A 20,956-nucleotide genomic window follows, 5' to 3' on the forward strand; every position below is an offset into this window, starting at 1 on the left:
CCATTAACATCCTAGCTCTCCAGCCCCAAATTGCTTCATATCCCTCCTGGTCAGACCAATTTATTTTACTTAAAAAAAATATTTTTTCTTTTTAATGTTTACTTATATTCGAGAGAGAGAGAGTGAGACAGAGTGTGAGCGGGGGAGGGCCAGAGAGAGGGAGACACAGAATCGGAAGCAGGCTCCAGGCTCCGAGCTGTCAGCACAGAGCCCGACGCGGGGCTCGGGCTCACGGACCATGAGATCATGACCTGAGCTGAAGTCGGACGCCCAACTGACTGAGCCACCCAGGCGCCCCTATTCTACTTTTTACATATTATTTGTCTTTTTTAGGGGGACTTGATTTAAATCTGTGCATCGCCAAGGGCAAGGGGCCGAGAACATGGATAGAGAGGTAAGATGGCTATAACCGTAGTTCCCTCTTCTGATTTTTCCCTTTAAAAGCAGCCTTTCGAGCTTTATTTTTCATAATATCACCCATGGACTTGAAAAGTACAGGAGGAGTGAGCAGAAATTTAGCCTCCTTGGTAGCACTCACGAGTAAAGAGGATGATTAACGAAGTGTAGCAGACAATGTAATAGCAAAAGAGAGTCTACGGAAGTCAAACAAAAGTGCCTTCAGAATTTCCAGGGATTCCCATGATCCATAATAGGACCTCACTGAGCCCGTCCACTGTTTCTATTTTTGATTAGATTTATAAACACAGCAGCACATATTTTCATGTGGCTTATCGCCCAGGGGCAGAATTAGGTTGACTGCCCTGAAAATGTGAGGCTTGTGAGTTTGGGGCAAGGGCTAGAGCGAAATAAGTAGTGTAATTGTTTTTGTGGCGAGACCGTGGGACCTCCTCTGTTCTGAATTACACATGGCTCAACCCTTTGACCTGACCAGACTCGGCCATGGCTGACAGAACTCCTAAAGTCGCATGAGAGGTCCATCACTGACGAGCTGGGACGTTATCTGTCAGGCAAGATGTGGGCCAGCAGCCACAGTAAACTATAGAAGTTACGAGTGAGACAATATTTGTGACCACCTTGGCTTCATTAAGCTTGTCGCCGTAGCAGTTAGCACTGTAACAGAAGGTGCCAATGTGAGGGATTTCTGGAATCCAAGTGTCACACAAATATATATATCTATATATCTATATATACATATCATGTGTATATATATATATATAATGTGTATATATATATCCTGTTATTCTGTTTCAATATATTTTCAATATATATTCTATATATATATATATATATATATATATGTCTGTGTGTGTGGATATATATATATATAGTTTATATATATTCAGCATATTACATTGTTCTCATATATATTCAGTATATATTCTGTGTATGTGTATATATGTGCATGTATATATTTAATTTATACATATATAGATTTTACTAAATTTTGGAGAGTCTTCAAGGATATTTTGGAAAATTATCTGAACATTATTATTATGATTTTTTTAAAAAAATATCCACAAGGTTTGGGAAAATGTCATAAGCCTTACTTCAAGTTCTTTCACTTAATTTACATTCTTTAAAAATAGATGGTGCCTCACTGATATAACTCCTCAGAGCTAAGGGGGCTGCAGAGGACTTCCAGAAAAGGTTGGAGAGAATCATGGGCTGGCACTTTTGCATTTGTGGAGAATGTGCTCTGTGATTTGCAAGATGATATCACATATACATCTATCTAGGTATGATTTGGAACTCAGTCACTTGAATTTTTATTTTCCATCCAGTCAATTAAAAGTTCAAACATAATACAAGCAGAGAGCGTTGGTTCACTTTCAGACACTCAATATTATTTCCCAAACCAGTCCTTCTCCTGTAACATCCCCCAATTTTTTTTATCAACTTTTTTTTCATGGCCAATTTTATAAATTAAAGGTCTCTCTAGGTATTTTGTGCTTACAACAATTTGGAAATAACCTAGCGTTTAAAGTTTTTCTCTCTCATCTGAGACAATTGAATGCTGATTTAATTCTTAGTTACATGACATTTAAATTTTCCTTTAAAGAATACACAACTTCTCTGCGTTTTTTTCTGAATTGCATTTTTTTTACTCTAGGAATTCTAAAGCACGAGAATATGGTGGTTCCTATCAAGTTATTTAGAAAAGGGGAGAAAGCCCACTAAAATATCCTCTAGGTCCCCCAACAAAACTGCATTCAGCCTTACCCAGTCTTGTTCTCATTAGCAATGAAGAGTTTGCTCTCTATATAATCCAACATGGAATGTTCAGAGCAGACAGGTGCAAATTGCAAGCTGTTTCACTTTGGCTGTTATCCCTTAAATAGACAAAGTAATAGACCGGGAGAACAAAAAGGGTTCCAGCTCAAGCTGCATAAATGAAAGTCTTAACAGGGACCGACCAGCTGGCTAGGAGAACTCAGTGTAGTGAATACTAAATGTTACCTTTATGCCACTTGCCCAGGAAAATGGCTTCAATAACAGCCCCTGCCTTTTATGATTGAGATGCCATTCCTTCAAGACAGTCTTTTGCTTTATTGCAAAGGCAACAATGTGGCCCAAGTGGATGAGAACAGAAGCCAACATACCTGTTCCTGTTTACCATCATTACACTCCTCCCAGCAATTCAGGCATGATTAGGTTCCTGGAGGTGGACCAGATCCACAGTATTTCTATCCATGTCTACTTTTTTTTTTTTTTTTTTTTTGGTTTTGTTTTCTGGCTGATCCAAGCAAAGCCCCACAGCAGTGAAACAACTAAAACAATCTCCACCACTCCCTCCTCCCCAACAAGATGAATCTGCTGAGCTAGTCTGCTGGAAAACACAAAACAAAACAAAACAACAACAACAATGAAAAAACACAGTTGTTCATATCAGGAACACCTAAATTAATTTCATGGAAGAGACGTGCCCTGCCAGAATGTGTAGGAATCTAAGGCATGTTTCTGAAAGGAGGCCCTGACTCTGTCATTCCTAAGTGGCCTCACATTGTGACTTGCCGGTCGTGCTCTGGAACCGCTGTCCGGAAGATGGAACTGTTTGGTGCGCGCAGAGGCCCCTGGCGAGGTCTGACTGTGAGGTCTCCCCGCGCACGCGAGGGGAGGCCGACAACCCCCAGCCGGCCTTGTTTACAGCCGGACAGAGGAAAACAGCTAGACACAAATGAGGGCTGACAGTTTCATCACGCACGATCGGTTGATCCCAGATGCAATCTGACTGCCCTGAACCGAGCGATGATCTGTGCAGTATGCAGTATTCACTTTCTTGCTGGTCTGTGCCCACCAGGCTGGCCGCGCCCCTCGGCCATGGCTGTGACTGCAAGCCGAGCTGAGCGCTGCGCTGGGGGGGGACCCCCTTCCTCCCGACGACAATCATATTCTTTTAAAAACTTCCTACGTGTGGCTCGCCACTGGTTATAAATGAGTTTGTTGTTGCTCATGTTCTCGACTCTGTCGCAGTATTATTACAATTATTATTTTTTCAAGTTGACCATGTGGCATGAAAAGGCATTTGTTGTTCTTTTGGACGGAGAGGATGTGTATTGTCCAAAACACTGTCAGGTCTTACCAATTCCAGGCAGGTTTTTTTTTTTTTTTTTTTCCCTTCTTTTTTTTCTTTTCCCCTCTGTTCAAATCACAAAGTATTTCTTGCTTTCTTCCACAGTACGTATTCCATATTTAGGGGGAAAACCTTAACAAAACATGTTTGAAAGACCAGATTCAGCACTATTTAAGCACACACGCAAAATAAACGTGTTCCCAGAAACTGCTTGCTTTGATTTGATGTAGAGTTAGGTTATAGCAATGAAATAGCAACGTAAAGGGCGGAAAAATAAAAGACATCAGGCCTATCTGTGTTGGTTTGGTCAAGATTTCTAAACATTCTGCTTTTCTTCTGGACTAAGTAGGTATCAGTGAGAAGCAGGAAGGTACTGATGATCAAATTTTGTTTCTCGATTTGATTTTTGAAATGCCATATACATATTTAATAGGTTGATGTGAGCTTATTAAAAATAATTAAAGGTTCCATAAATAAGCTAACTTAACCAGTGGCAAAGAATGAAGGCATTGATGTGAAATAGAAGCAAAAGATTCTTTTGCAGGAGCTGAGGAGAGAAAATCTCATCAGGAGGGAGGGCATCTGAATCGAGGTGGGGTGGTTGAAGGTGCAATTTACCCCCTTTAAAGGTGCCCATGTGTAGAGAGGAAAGCGGAAAGGAATTGGCCAAGGAGAGCACTGGGAAATCACTGCCCGTTTCCTCTCGAACATGTGTTAGTAGTAAAGAGGTCACAAAATACAATCCCTCACTTGCTAATCCCCTCCAAGAATTTATCTCTGGTGTGTACAATCAGACTTGGCCTTCCTTTTAAATACGTGAACTCGTGAAAAAAATATCTTTGAGACCTTTTTAAACATTCGAGAGAAAGCACATAATTTCATTTGAAGCCCTTAGTAAGGAAATGAGGTCTATTAATAGGCCACATCCATCTACTTAAAAGCGTGTTTAACTGGATCTGAAAGGAGTTGAAGTCGCAGGATTACTGAACCACGTCAAGAAGACTCCTATCTGTTGCCACTTTAGATGGAGGCTGTGAAAAAAAAAATCATACTTCACCCCCTGTCTTACTAAATGTGGGAACATTCTTGCAGTTCTGAACTACTGTTTGTAAAAGTTTATCGAGTTTTTAGTGCCTGTCGTCTTCTGCGTTTAATTTAAAAGTTGAGAAGGGATGTAAATTAGTGAAATGTATTGTCTCTTGTGATTTCAGCGTACATTTTCATACACGACCCTAATACTACACATCTTAGGATTTCTATCAGGTTGCGATGCTATTTTTATCTTTTAAATAGAGCAATTGCACAGAATACATCGTGCTACTTTGACAGTGGATGTTAAAAAGAAATATCAGAATTCCTGAAAGCAAGAAAAAAGTCTTTACCATTATTGGACTTTTCTCTAAATAAGAGTCATTATGCATTTCCTTTAAAAGAAAATCTCGAAATACTAGACATTTTTTTTTGGTGGGGGAGATTGTGATTTTTACCCCTGCGGGGCTCTCTTCACCACCTTTTTAGAAAAAAGATCTCTGGAGTACATGTTTTTCCTTGATTTCGTTTACAGTCACATTAAATACATTTTGTTTTAAACATATTGCACACTATTTGCCTTATGTTTCAAAGAGGAGATTCTCAGAAAAACAGGTCCTGCATTTGGGTTGGCTACGTGGACTATTTGCTCCTAAATCTTTAACATGCTTTTATGATACCAGGCTATTTATGCAACCTGTTGTATTACGATTTAATTGCTTTATGATATTTATAAGAATAAGGAAAGAGGTTTTTAAAAAGAAGTCAGGTTTTTTCCCAACACTGTAACGCAAAATGGCAATGTTAGAAGCTCCAGGAGATCTAGTAAAAGCAATGACACAGGGTTGTAAAATGGACACGACATTTTGTTATTCTGAATCCAGTCATCAGAAACTTGATTTAATGTGTTGTCTGATAGGCCATCTTTACATGTAACCGTGGCTTGCTCATTTCTCCATGCTTTATCTTTCTGGCTCTTTGGCTTATGGCTAACCGAAATTTTATAATTTAATCTGAAACTTGAGCATTTCCACCACGGATATTTTTAAAATTTAGTCTGACAGTTATCAAGGATTCATTTGGAACTTGTAGGAGTCTGAGGACTCTAATAATATTTCTGGCTATTCATTTTCATTTTTGAACATTTATTATGCATTCTCATATTAATGGCTTTCCCAGTCACGTAATGAATTCTGGTTTTCAGTGAGGTGGCATTTTATGAAATTTGTGTAAGTCCCAGGAGACTATGAAACTCTTGGCATTTCACATCATTTTGACTTTTGCTGAAATGTTGGATCATATTTATCCCTGGTTAGATTTCAAGAAGGAATTAATTCACACGCTGGAACTTAGCGGTTTAAAACAAATATGGACACAAGCAAGCACCAACGCTGAGCACGTTTTCTACAAGATCATTCTATCTCGCCGAAATGAAATGGCATCATAGCACTGTCCGAATTCCTGTCACTCCTGCAGTGCAAGCTTCTCTGTGCAAATTGGCTAGTGTCCTTAATTTGTTGAGGGCCCTTTGCATTAATTAAAAATGATAAAAACAAAGTATTTGAACGTGACCTTCATTTGGCATTTGTATTAACTTTTCTTATCCTCTTTTATTTAATTCTTCCACTTCTGTTGTTCAATTAGTGTTTGACCCCTTTAGGAGAGATGTAAATTAAATGACATTTCAATGCCATCCCATATTTAAAATCCTGTGTTAGTTGTGGATCATAAATGATGATCTTCATTCTTTAGCTAATTTATTCATTTAACAATTTCCCTCCAGAAGTTTCGGCAGAAGGCTCTGAAGCAAACTAAGCAGAAGAAATCCAAGTCGGCTGAATTTCTGATGGGTGAGCCTTGCTTGATGAGTTATTGCTCATAATTTGTGTAAGGATTAATTAACTAATTACAGACAAATGGCTGTGGGCGAAATTTTGCTCTTGCTTGTCAGGGTGCAATTTGTAATTATTTTAATCATTTATTCTTTTTTTTTTTTAAGAGTTAATTTTAACCTAATTCTGTTTTGGTGACATTTGAGGATGATACACTTGAGTCTTTCCGCACAAGAATTACTGGGAGGAATTTTCTGCTTGTCATTGGAATACATTTTGCTTTAGACTGATCTTCTGACCTCCTTGTTTTGCTCTAGTCAAAGAAGATAGAGAGGCTACGGAAGGCATTGGGAACCCAGCTTTTAGCGTGAGCAGCCCGGGTCTCTTAGCACATCAGACTTCAGACAGGAAAGTTATTAGACGTGACACGCTGGATCGTACCCTTGCAGCTCACCAACAAAAACACAGGCTGCTGGCCTCTGCTGAACCAAAAGGTGTGACTTCAGTCCTGATTATCTTCATACTCGCTGACAGTTGCCGTGCTTCTGATCTCACCTGGGCATCCTGGAGCCGGCATCAGGCATTCCATCCCAGCGTGTCTGCACAGGCTTCCTGAGAGGCTCTGGATGCCACACGGAGGGCACACGGGATCTGTTTTGCCATTGGTATGCAGGCCATAATCTCATATGTGAAGGTTGCTGAGCAGTGAATCCAGTCGTGTCTCGGGGTGCTGAGATGGAACGGGTTCAATCTCAGGACATCACACTCTGGGGCAGATAGGGGATGAAATGCTGACACTCCCATTTATAGGATCCCATGGTGCCAGTATGTTCGTAAACGATGCGGGCCTCTCACTCTGGGGCCTTAAGACCTCAATGGTCCCTTCCTTTGGAAAAGGACAGTTTCTCTATAGGTTGAGACATCTGTGCTAGGAGCTTCACTTAACATCTGCTAAATGCAGAAAGCATGCCTTAGTAGTGAGGATTTATCTGCAGGAATCCACATTCACCCACAGTTTCCTCCGTTTTCTGGCATAGGGCTATTTCCAATAGTTAACTATTTAAAAGATTCTACCCAAGCAAGGGGAATGCGTACATACTTAGCATCAGGCTGATACAAGATGGCGGACTCCTAGAGAGAGGGAGAGAGACAGCTCTTCTTCTAAGCTTGGGCCTCTTTGCTGCCAAGAGGGAAAGATTGTTTATTCTGTACCTATCGAGAAGGAAGTCATTAAAACTTGCTGTCTTTGCTCTCGTCTTCATCCATCGAACAGGACAAAAGACATCAGAATTGAATGACCAGATAGCTTTTGGAAAGGGAGCTGTCTGAAGTAATGAAGCATGAGCTGGCACAGATGTGTTTCTCTGCTGGTCCCACTTAGCAGCCTCATCGTGATTTCCACCTGTACAGAGCAGGCAATCCAGATCCCCATGGGTTAGCACGGTGTACAGAGCATTTATTGTACAATTTTGATCCCTAAGGCTCGGGGGAAATTCTACCAGCCTCTAGATTTCTGCATTCTACGTCGTATCATGCGTGTTCTAATCAGTGAATTTGGTTTGGCTTATTCTCCTTGCATGTGTCTGTGTGTATTTTTCTGGAAGTCTGTGAAAAGTGGCTAGATGGAGGGCTATCGCTTATGAAAATAAAAGCCTCCGTTTGCAAGTGCTTAGTATCAGTTAGTCACTATGCTAAGCATTTTATGTGCACTCTCTTCTCTCATCTTGTACTTCCTTGGGCATATTAGGATACATATCAGCTAATGCAATAGAAGCCTCAATAACAGAGGCTTAGGCTTGCTCTAGTACCTTCTGTTTCGTTCTTTTGGATTCCTTAAGCTCGTTCCCACCTGCATGATCCAACATGGCTTGATATCAGCTCCATGTTTCCAAGCTCTGGGAAGGAAGCTGAAGGTCACAGACCCAGAATTACATGTATTGTTTCTGTTTATAACCCTCTTGCTGGAAACCGGTCACCTGACAAGTCTAGTCACAGAGACCGGAAGATGTTGTTACCTGGGAGTTGAGTTTCCAGTTGCAATTGGGGGGTTCGTGAATGTATATTGTATCCAACCGGTAGAGTCTACATCTAGGATATTTTATTACTCTCCTCATTTTATAGACGAGGAAATCTAGGTTTTAACTTGACTGAAGTAAGAAAGAGAAGAAATGGTGGAATAAGGGATTTAAGCCAAGTCTTGTTTGACTCCGTGATCTCCACATCTCACCCCACTGCCATATACCTTCCCTCTTTTTTTATGGGACATGCCACAGGGCATTGTGCAGGAAGATCAAGACAACATCTTGAGAAGTTGCTGACATATTCAAAAGGGAGACTCTAGAGCTGGGTCCGACATTCAAGATCAGTGACCTCCCAAGCTGGCAAAGAAAATTCTGGCAGAGTGACAGATGTTCAGCAGCATGAAGGAGACTTAGGGACCCATGGCATTCGTCTGGCTTCTTCTTGTTCAACCCCGGACTCTGAAGGAAAACTTCTGGTACCTTCAGTGCAAAGATTTTTTTTTAGGTCTTTGGTTCCTGTGGTGGGAAATTAGTCTTTCTTATGGAGCTAGGGTGTTTCACCGCAAGAGAGAGGTGTGTCCCTTAGGACAAATGAAGGCTGGAGCAGGCTTTTTTTGTTTTGTTTTGTTTTACAAATTTATATTCAACAGAGGTGTTCGGGTTTTTTCAGTAGGAATTCTTATTCTCTGTGATCCCAGAAGACTAGAAGCCTATGTGGAAACCTTGAATTTTAAGTTTTTTTTTTTTTTTTTTTTAATTTTTTTTAACGTTTATTTATTTTTGAGACAGAGAGAGGCAGAGCATGAACGGGGGAGGGTCAGAGAGAGAGGGAGACACAGAATCGGAAGCAGGCTCCAGGCTCTGGGCCATCATCAGCCCAGAGCCCGACGCGGGGCTCGAACTCACAGACCGTGAGATCGTGACCTGAGCTGAAGTCGGACGCTTAACCGACTGAGCCACCCAGGCGCCCCGAATTTTAAGTTTTTTGATGAATATTCAGAAGTGGAGTACCAACTTGATGGCTTGGCTGATAGAAGCTGAATAAAGCCAGTCATGGAGAATAATTACATTTATGGTACAGTAAGTGTTGGTGAGAGAGGATAGGATGAGGTCTATAAAAGGATGACATTTGTGATAAGTGTTGGGGCGGAAGTAATTATGGGTAAGCGTTATAAAGTAGAAATATAATGTGAGCCACACACACAACCTTACATTTTCTAATAGTTCACATTAATAAAAAGAAACTAGTGAACTAATTTTTTTTTTTTTTTAATTTTTTTTTTTTTTTCAACGTTTATTTATTTTTGGGACAGAGAGAGACAGAGCATGAACAGGGGAGGGGCAGAGAGAGAGGGAGACACAGAATCGGAAACAGGCTCCAGGCTCTGAGCCATCAGCCCAGAGCCCGACGCGGGGCTCGAACTCACGGACCGCAAGATCGTGACCTGGCCGAAGTCGGACGCTTAACCGACTGCGCCACCCAGGCGCCCCGTGAACTAATTTTAATAATACATTTTATTTAAAACAATAGCTACAAATATCTACAAATATTATATTTCAAGTTATAATCAATGTATACATTTAAAGATACTTCACTTTTGGGGGGTGGGTATGAAGTCTTTGAAATCTGTGTGTGTTTTACATTGACAACAAATCCTAACGTGGGCTAGCCTTATTTCAAGTACTCCATGGGTGTATGTGGCTGGTGTCTCATACTAAGCAATGTGATTGTAGCTAACTATTTCTGGAAGTTTAGCTGTGCAAATCTGCATGGTAGATTTTCAAGAACTCTTAGAGAGCTATAACATCCCAACACCCCAAATGCCGCTTAACCAATATTGACCCAGAATATAATATTCCCAACATGGTCTCAATTGTACTTGTTGTTTCTAATATCAGTTCTATGATATTAAAGAAGTCTGAACACAAAGGGTATTCCCGGACATAGGCTGAGTGAGTTCTGCGTGCCAGGAAATAGTAGCTTCTCCATGATTTTAAAGAAGGCCTATACCAAAGGCCAACTTCCTTGATGCTGGTTTTGTATGTAGGAGTTTCCACGAGAAGAGTATAATTGCTTAGGTAAACATATATTGCTTTATCACTTTTACATATGCCTAAAATTAGAATTTATGTTCCTCTGTTAGTGTTTATCAACCCTGGCTATATATGAGAATTATCTAGAAGTGAGAGATTCTTTGGCAGTCATAACCTTCAGGATGGTTGTTGAGTAGGTCTACATTCCAAGTTTTCTACAAGGCATTTTGATGGACTGCGTGGGTTGAGACCTGCCACTATGGGCCTCTTCCCATATCTGGGAGATAGAAGGTAGTAATTGTCATGAGTGACAGTTAGTTGGCCTGGTTCTGGAAGATGGAAGGAGAGAGAAAATTTTGTGACTCAAAGGTAGAGAGAGCAGAGTGGAAGGAACAAAAAGAAGAAACTTTAGATGGAAAATCCAGAAATGATGTATTATCATCCTGACACAATCAGGCAGGCATTGCAGAGGTAGGGGTTATACCATCTGTCTTCTGGAACATGGTCAACATTTAGAAAAAAAATTATTTGCAGGGTGCCTGGGTGGCTCAGTCTGAGTTTCGGCTCAGATCATGATCTCAGTTTCATGAGTTCAAGCTCTGTGTCAGGCTCTGCTCTGACAGCAGGGAGTCTGCTTGGGATTCTTCCTCCTTTCTCTCTGCCCCTCCCCTGCTCACACTGTCTCTGGCTCTCTCAAAAATAAATAAATAAATAAATAAATAATTTTAAAAATCAAAAAAAGAAAGAAACAAGTTATTTGCTATATCTCTATTCAAACCCACCCTGTTTGCCTGCCTTTGAGAGACCCTCCGAAAAAGGATTCAATTGTGAATGAAATGTACAATTTTATGGTCAGTGAATGAAGAAGAAATATGTGATTTTAGAAACTTGAGATATTATAGAACACAGTGTTTCTTGTTAATATTAAAAAAAAGAAAATTTTATATCATCTACCCATGTGATTACTTAGGCAAAAGGGTAATTAGATATTTCCCCCACGGTATTATTACAATGAGCATAAATTATCATCCTATAAGTAAATATCAGTGTATTTCCACCTTTTAGATGCTTAACAAAAAACATTAGTAAGACTTATGGTATTATTTTTGGCCACATGTCCTCTGTTCCATCATGCCCAGAACTTGTGCTTTGTGTGTGTGGACTGCTTTTCCAATCCCAGCTCATCCTCTCTGCTCATTGCCAGCTATGCACTGATCTGATGATGATGAGCCCATGGAAATTCAGAATTATAGTACTCGCAAAGGGGGCACCTGGGTGGCTCAGTTGGTTTAGTGTCCAACCCTTGATTTCAACTCAGGTCATGATCTCAGGTAGTGGGATCGAGCCCCACATTGGGCTCTGTGCTGACATTGTGGAGCCTGCTTGGGATTCTTTATCTCCCTCCCTCTCTGCCCCTTGACCACCCCCCCAAATAGTCATTGAAGATGGAGAGTGGCAGAGAACCACTCAGTGTGTGTATGTGTGTGTGTGTGTGTGTGTGTGTGTGTGTGTGTGTGTATGTGGAATCCCAGTTTAGCTGATTCAAGTATGTTCAGTCTAGGACTCAGTGCATGTCTGAGTATTTGTGGTTTAAAGGAGCCCAAAATGAACATAGCTTTTAGTGACAAAACTGATACAGAAGTTTAGGTTTTCTGATAGGTCAGTGATTTGGTCAATATCTTAGCAGTTGGACAGAAATGCCATTTTTTAAAAACCTAGTTTCCTTTAAATATTGGGTGGAAATTTAAAAAATACTTTCTAGCCATCAGATTAAGGAGTTACACTCTATCAATGAAATTCCATATTAAATTCAAACGTTGCTAAGCTTTTCTTAGCTGCCATTTGGCCGGCTCATTTATTGCATTTCCATTTAAGAAAAAAGTAAGATGACTCCTAGGAAAGGGTTAATTCCAAGTAAGAGACAGTCAGGCACACAAGCTTGATGTCATGCCAACAGCTCAGGACCAGAGAGGAAGGGAAATTTTTTTTTTTTGATTTAAGTTTATCTTTTATTTTTTTAAAATTTACATCCAAATTAGTTAGTATATAGTGAAGCAATGATTTCAGTAGATTCCTTAATGCTCCTTCCCCATTTAGCCCATCCCCCCTCCCACAACCCCTCCAGCAATCCTCAGTTTGTTCTCCATATTTATGAGTCTCTTCTGTTTTGTCCCCCTCCCTGTTTTTATATTATTTTTGTTTCCCTTCCCTTATGTTCATCTGTTTTGTCTCTTAAAGTCCTCATATGAGTGAAGTCATATGATTTTTGTTTTTCTCTGACTGACTAATTTCACTTAGCATAATACCCTCCAGTTCCATCCACGTAGTTGCAAATAGCAAGATTTCATTCTTTTTGATTGCTGAGTAATACTCCATTGTATATATAAACCACATCTTCTTTATCCATTCATCCATCTATGGATATTTGGGTTTTTTCCATACTTTGGCTATTATTGATAGTGCTACTATAAACATGGGGGTGCATGTGTCCCTTCAAAACAGCACACCTGTATCCTTTGGATAAATGCCTAGTAGTGCAATTGCTGGGTCCTAGGGTAGGTCTATTTTTAGTTTTTTGAGAAACCTCCATACTGTTTTCCAGAGTGGCTGCACCAGCTTGCATTCCCACCAACGATGCAAAAGAGATCCTCTTTCTCTGCATCCTCGCCAACATCTGTTGTTGCCTGAGTTGTTAATGTTAGCCATTCTGACAGGTGTGAGGTGGTATCTCATAGTGGCTTTGATTTGTATTTCCCTGATGTTGAGTGATGTTGAGCATTTTTTCATGTGTCAGTTGGCCATCTGGATGTCTTTGGAGAAGTGTCTATTCATGTATTTTGCCCATTTCTTCACTGGATTATTTGTTTTTTGGGTGTTGAGTTTGATAAATTCTTTGTAGATTTTGGATACTAACTCTTTATCTGATATGTCCTTTGCAAATACCTTCTCCCATTCTGTCAGTTGCCTTTTAGTTTTGCTGATTGTTTCCTTCGCTGTGCAGAAGCTTTTTATTTTGATGAGGTCCCAGTAGTTCATTTTTGCTTTTGCTTCTTTCCTCCAGAGACATGTTGAGTAAGAAATTGCCGCGGGCAAGATCCAAGAGGTTTTTGCCTGCTTTCTCCTCGAGGATTTTGATGGCTTCCTGTCTTACATTGAGGTCTTTCATCTACTTTTAGTTTATTTTTGTGTATGGTATAAGAAACTGGTCCAGGTTCATTCTTCTGCATGTCGCTGTCCAGTTTTCCCAGCACCACTTGCTGAAGAGACTGTCCTTATTCCATTGGATATCCTTTCCTGCTTTGTCAAAGGTTAGTTGCCCATACGTTTGTGGGTCCATTTCTGGGTTCTCTATTCTATTCCATTGATCTGAGTGTCTGTTCTTCTGCCAGTCCCATAATGTCTGGATGGTTACAGCTTTGTAGTATAAGTCTGGGATTGTGATGCCTCCTGCTTTGGTTTTCTTTTTCAAGATTGCTTTGGCTATTTGGGGTCTTTTCTGGTTCCATACAAATTTTAGGATTATTTGTTCTAGCTCTGTGAAGAATGCTGGTATTACTTTGATAGGGATCGTGTTGAATATGTAGATTGCTTTGGGTAGTATCAACATTTTAACAATATTTGTTCTTTCTATCCAGGAACATGGAATCTTTTTCCATTTCTTTGTGTCTTCTTCAATTTATTTCACCAGCTTTCTATAGTTTTCGGTGTATAGATTTTTCACCTCTTTGGTTAGATTTATTCCTAGGTGTTTTATGGTTTTTGGTGCAGCTGTAAATGGGATCGATTCCTTGATTTCTCTTTCTGTCGCTTCATTGTTGGTGTACAGGAATGCAACCAATTTCTGTGCATTGATTTTATATCCTGCAACTTTGCTGAATTCATGAATCAGTTCTAGCAGTTTTTTGGTGGAATCTTTTGGGTCTTCCATACAAAGTATCATGTTATCTGCGAAGAGTGAAAGTTTGACCTTCTCCTGGCCAATTTGGATGCCTTTTATTTCTTTGTGTTGTCTGATTGCAGAGGCTAAGACTTCCAATACTATGTTGAATAACAGTGGCGAGAGTGGAAATCCCTGTCTTGTTCTTGACTTTAGGAGGAAAGCTCTCAGTTTTTCCCCATTGAGGGTGATATTAGCGTTGGGTCGCTCGTATATGGCTTTTATGATCCTTCTATCCCTACTTTCTTGAGAGTTTTTTATCAAGAAAGGATGCTGTATTTTGTCAAATGCTTTCTCTGCTTCTATTGAGAGGATCATATGGTTCTTGTCCTTTCTTTTATTGATGTGATGAATCACGTTAACTGTTTTGCGGATATTGAACTAGCCCTGCATCCCAGGTATAAACCCCACTTGGTTGTGGTGAATCATTTTTTTAATGTATTGTTGGATCCGGTTGGCTAATACCTTGTTGAGGATTTTTGCATCCATGTTCATCAGGGAAATTGGTCTATAGTTTTCCTTTTTAGTGGGGTCTCTGTCTGGTTTTGGAATCAGGGTAATACTGGCTTCATAGAAAGAGCTTGGAAGTTTTCCTTCCATTTCTATTTTTTGGAACAGTTTCAACTCTTCCTTAAATGTTTGGTAGAATTCCCCTGGAAAGCCATCTGGCCCTGGACTCTTGTTTTTTGGCAGATTTTTGATTACTAATTCGATTTCCTTACTGGTTATGGGTCTGTTCAAATTTTCTATTTCTTCCTTTTTCAGTTTTGGTAGTGAATATGTTTCTATGAATTTGTCCATTTCTTCCAGACTGCCCATTTTGTTGGCATATAATTGCTCATAATATTCTCTTATTATTGTTTTTATTTCTGTTGTGTTGGTTGTGATTTCTCCTTTTTCATTCTTGATTTTACTTCTTTGGGTCCTTTCCTTTTTCTTCTTGATCAAACTGGCTAGTGGTTTATCAATTTTGTTAATTCTTTCAAAGAACCGGCTTCTGGGTTCATTGATCTGTTCTACTGTTTTTGTGGTTTCGATAGCATTAAATAGCATTAATTTCTGCTTTAATCTTTATAATTTCCTGTCTTCTGCTGGTTTGGGGTTTTATTTGCTGTTCCTTTTCCAGCTCCTTAAGGCATAAGGTTAGGTTGTGTATCTGAGATATTTCTTCCTTCTTTAGGAAGGCCTGGATTGCTAGATACTTTCCTCTTATGATTGCCTTTGCTGTGTCCCAGAGGTTTTAGGTTGTGGTGCTATCATTTTCATTGACTTCCATATACTTTTTAATTTCTTCTTTAACAGCTTGGTTAGCTCCTTCATTCTTTAGTAGGATGTTCTTCAGTTTCCACGTATTTGTTACCTTTCCAAATTCTTTCTTGTAATTCTTTCTTGATTTCGAGTTTCATAGCATTGTGGTCTGAAAATATACACGGTATGATCTTGATCTTTTTGTACTTACTTAGGGATGATTTGTGTCCCAGTATATGGTGTATTATGGAGAACGTTCCATGTGCACTGGGGAAGAATACATATTCTGCTGCTTTAGGATGAAATGTTCTGAATATATCTGTTAAGTCCATCTGGTCCAATGTGTCATTCAAAGCCATTGTTTCCTTGTTGATTTTTGGATTAGATGGTCTGTCCATTGCTGTGAGTGGGGTGTGGAAATTTTGATTACAGTAGTGTTTGCCAATCATCTTATCCCATGATCTAATCCCCAGGCATTTCTTCCTGGTATTTTGGGAGAGGGTCTTGGAATAAGAACTGAGATCTCTGTCAGTTGTTGAAGAACCACAATGGTTCTACCTGCTAACTTGTATAATGTGGAGGAGTACCTTGTGGGCAAAGACTATGTATATCCCTTCACTTGACATTGACAATGGCACATGGGATGGATGGAGGCACGAGTCTAAGGTCTGATCAGAACAAGAGAAGATGTTGGAGAGAATGTGCCATAGCCTAGAATGGGTACCAGCAAATATTAGTATTGGAGGCAACAGTGGTCACTGGAGGTGGCCCCAACGGCAGCTCTGGAATTGACAACAAGTGGTTTTCCTGTGGCTTCATAGAATGGAGGCACCACCATTGATTCCATGATAAGAGTGGTTTGAAAAACTCCTCTGTTGGTAGAAAAACCTTTACATAGGCAGCAGCAAAGCAGAAGGCAGAGCGGTAGAGAAAGAAAATGGCAAATGTTCTAAAGACACTGAGGGAAATTAGTTTGGGCATATATGATCTAAGGCCTTAGATCCTTCCAGCAGAGATGAGGGGTAGTTTGAAATAAGGGTAGGAGATCCATAATAGTTGTGCCTGAGCCAAAGAAATCATGGATTACGGTTATAAATGTGACTCTAAATCTAATTTCAGATTGGTGTAGCCATTAAAGTTACACCCACACAAAAATTTGTAATAAAAATAACTTGTAGTGCACATGTAAAGTGCATAATTCAAATTGTCTGAGCAAATATGTGATGAGAATTGTTTCTCCCCATAGTGCACATAGCCTAGGTTATTTTAGAAGTCATGTTGTATAAAACTGTTTACATCACTCTCACTTGTGGCTATTTTCCCTTTAAGATGGGAAACAAGTGTTATATGAAATTTATAGAACACTTAAATTTTTTTAATGTTTATTTATTTTTGAGATAGAGAGAGACAGAGTGTGAGTGGGGTTGGGGCAGAGAGAGAGGGAAACACAGAATCCAAAGCAGGTTCCAGGCTCCAAGCTGTCAGCACAGAGCCCGACTCGGGGCTCTAACTCACAAACTATGAGATCAAGACCTGACCTGAAGCCGGATGCTCAACCGACTGAGCTACCCAGGCACCCCTAAATTTATAGAACATTAAAAAATATATATTCTTTTTGCTTTAAGACATTTCAACTGTTATTAAGATGAAGGAAATAGACAGGCAAATCATTTGCTTTAGGTTTATTGAACTGACCTGGATTTGTGTCTGTAGACCCCATTTGGCTCCTAAGTGAGTTGAATCTCCTTCATTGACCTCAAAGGTTAAAAATAAACACTCAGGAATGTATCCTTCTTTCTGAAATGAAGAAATATTTTATGGAGATACATGAAAGATAAAATATTTGGTCAGTTTATACAAATCAACACACATCAATTTAAGTTTACTTTCCTGTTTTTTTTTTTTTTAATGGAGTAAGAGTTCTAGAACAACATTCAGTTTGGGAAAGAGCATTTTAATCAGATATTTGAGTTTTGAGAATTTCAATTGAATAAGAAAAGTTTCATTTATTGTCCTTTCAGAAAGAACTGCCAGCTTACAGTTAATCAGACAGATTTGCCCAGGAAATTAGGAGAACATCTATTTGAGTTATCTTTTCCTGTTTCTGTTAATGCTAAAATTGAAACCATTGGTAACACTTTTTACCAACCATTCAGCACAATTATTTTCTGTGTTGTCTTCAAGTTGATGTTAGCAAAACCCCTAATGGATAACTGTGTTCGTAAGATAATATTTTATAAAATCGTTCGTACATCGTTGGTTGGGATAAGAATTCTTTTAAGAATGATTTTAACATTGAGAGATGTTGCGTTGTTACTCTGGTTCATGGATGAGAAATGGGCTCACACATTACAACCACTGGATCTATTTATACGCTGGTGAAATTTATATAGCTTTAACATAAAAATGTGAGCATAAGAATGTATACGAGGGTGGAAAGTATGGTTAAGAATCTTAGAATCGTGGAAATGCTAGACTGGAAATCACAAAGCTGGTATTGCAGAAGTCCAAGTCTTTTCCTAATATAAACAGCTGCACAGTAAAAGGACAGAACAAAATGTGACAGAACAATGTTTTCTGCCACATTAGCGATGCGATCATCGTCTTAGCAGCTGGATGTGTTACTGGATTGTTTACCCACATCCTCTGAAATAGTTGGTGAAATTTTAAAAGACATAACTTCCTATCAGAATAAGAAGTTACACCATACCAATGCAGTTTCATATACATTCAAACTTTGCAAGCCATGATGTTGACTAGAGTCAATGGTTGCATTTCCATCTTAAGAACAATTTTGTTAGAAGAGTTTTTCGTGACCTTAGTATTTTATGCTCTTAAATATAAATTAGTCCTTCATCTCCAAATAACTCCATTTAGAGTTTCTTTCAGATCACTTTTGTTTTCTATTAGAGAGAATTTAACAGCAAATTGACCAAAAACCTTATTTCAAAAACAACCCAGGGGAAGTCCTGAACCCTTTGCTTTAGGAGATAAAGTGTAGTCGTCTATAAATTTCCAGAGTTTTCAGAGAAAGGAACATTAATTAAGATTATTTAAACTAAATCTAATAATCCATGGTATTGATTGCTTCCATATTGAAATGTGCTGCACTGTGATGAAAACATTACTACCTGGGCAGACTGGGTGGCTCAGTCAGTTAAGGTTCCGACTTCAGCTTAGGTTATGATCTCAGAGTTTGTGAGCTCGAGCCCCGCATGGGGCTCTGTGCTGACAGCCTGGAGCCTGCTTTGGATTCTGTGTCTCCCTCTCTCTCTACCTCTTGCCTGCTCACACTCTGTCTGTCTCTCTCTCAAAAATAAATAAACATTAAAAAAAAATTAAGAAAACATTACTACCTAAATGAAGTCTTAAATATAGTGCATAAATACAAGTAGCCTTAGATCCATGAGGAAGACGTATTATTAAATGAATGATGGCGCAATAAAAAAGGTCAGGGTGGGGCTCTTGGGTGGCTCAGTGAGTTGAGCGTCCCACTCTTGATTTCGGCACAGGGCATGATCCCTGGGTCGTGGGAACGAGCTTCGTGTTAGGCTCTGCACTGACAATGCAAGCCTGCCTGGCATTCTTTCTCTGCCTCTGCCCCCCTCCCCTCTCCCCTGCTCACTTTCTCTCTCCCTATTTCTCTCTCTGGAAAAAAAAAAAAAAGATTAGAGGGTGATTGATGTTTAATTTCAGGTAGGTCCTAATTTGAAAGGCAATATTGCACGCTACATACATCAATTTATTTACATGTAGAATCATGCTGCCAGGCTTCAGGCTAGAAAAAAAAAAAAAAGGAAATCCACCTTGATATTTTTGGAAGGACTTTGAAACATGTGTAAAAAAAATAGTATATTTATACTTCACCTTTGAATTATCGCCATTACTTAAGTAATGGAAAGATCTTCTTGTTTAGGAGCTAGCTACTTAGGGACACACTCTACCGCTGCGGATTTGAGGTCCAGGGGAGCACAGGATGCATTAATGCCTCGAGGTGCTGTGGGATAATGCCCTGCAGGAATTACGCACTCAACGGCACTATGGTGGTTTGAAAGTTAAGATGCCTCATAATCTACCACGAGGGAGGGCCTTCGGGGAAGAAAGAATATGGCTCAATTAATTAGTACTTGTTAGCAAACTTCTACTGTTACCCTATTTAGATTTTCAAATCACTGATATCTCAAATACCCACAAGATGTGGAAAGGAAGTAAGAATGAGCAGTTGAGAAGGCGAATTTGCCCAACAGGGCACCCGTTCTGGAATACAGGGTTAGTGGTCAAGTAATTGGCACAGGCTAGCTTTTCTGTAAAGATGAAAAAAGAACTATTATCCGTTTGCTGTTTTTAACCCGGCTGTTAAAGAAATTCATGCCTTTCAGTTTGAATTTCTGAGTAAGATGAATACTCTTGATGACGACCAACGGACTCCTATGCAAAATCTAATATAAATAATTTAATTTTTGAGAGCGCTCTGGAGCTTTTCTGGGTGTTCTTTTTCTTAAAAAAAATTGTTTTAATGTTTATTCGTTGAGAGTGACAAAGAGACAAAGTGTGTGGGGGGGAGGGGCAGAAAGGGAGACCCAGAATCTGAAGCACGCTCCAGGCTCGGTGCTATCAGCACAGAGCTCGATGTGGGGCTCGAACCCACAAACCATGAGGTCATGACCTGAGCTGAAGTTGGATGCTTAACCCACTGAGCCACCCAGGTGCCCCCGGGTGTTTTCTTTTTCTTTTCTATACTCATTTTGTCTTCTAAGTGGCTATTGTTGGTATTTAGAAAAGTTAATGATTCTTAACGATTTTCTGGTTATTTTCAAGCTATTGTGCCAATAATATCTCCTTTGTTCTAAAAGTTTTTTGGTTACATCTCTTATGTTTTCATGGTAGGGAAGCATATCATCTTCAAGTAATAATTGCATAAGATATAATGATTTTCAATAGTTTGAGCTCATCTACCCCTTTATGTTTGTTCTTTTTTTTTTTTTTTTTTTAAATTTTTTTTTTTTCAACGTTAATTTATTTTTGGGACAGAGAGAGACAGAGCATGAACGGGGGAGGGGCAGAGAGAGAGGGAGACACAGAATCGGAAACAGGCTCCAGGCTCTGAGCCATCAGCCCAGAGCCTGACGCGGGGCTCGAACTCCCGGACCGCGAGATCGTGACCTGGCTGAAGTCGGACGCTTAACCGACTGCGCCACCCAGGCGCCCCTCTTTATGTTTGTTCTAACTGCTTTGGCCAAGGTTTCTAAGAGAGTGCTGAATAATAGTATTGATAGTGAACATCTGAATCATACTTTGAGTTCTTGTCATTAACTTTTATTTT

At 39.6% G+C, this 20,956-nt stretch overlaps 1 protein-coding gene across 1 annotated transcript in view; it reads left to right on the forward strand.

Annotated features, from left to right (window-relative positions):
* Positions 1–310: 310 nt before the first annotated feature.
* Positions 311–20,956, forward strand: part of LOC123609868 — a 225,929-nt gene continuing 205,283 nt past the window's right edge. Inside the window, exons 1-3 of the mRNA XM_045500895.1 lie at positions 311–394; positions 6,345–6,411; positions 6,711–6,887. Coding sequence (XP_045356851.1) covers positions 383–394; positions 6,345–6,411; positions 6,711–6,887 — 256 coding nt within the window. The 5' untranslated portion in view covers positions 311–382. The remainder of the gene's footprint in view (positions 395–6,344; positions 6,412–6,710; positions 6,888–20,956) is intronic.

Source organism: Leopardus geoffroyi, chromosome B2, assembly GCF_018350155.1.
Source record: "Leopardus geoffroyi isolate Oge1 chromosome B2, O.geoffroyi_Oge1_pat1.0, whole genome shotgun sequence".
In the NCBI taxonomy this organism is placed as follows: Eukaryota; Metazoa; Chordata; class Mammalia; order Carnivora; family Felidae; genus Leopardus; species Leopardus geoffroyi.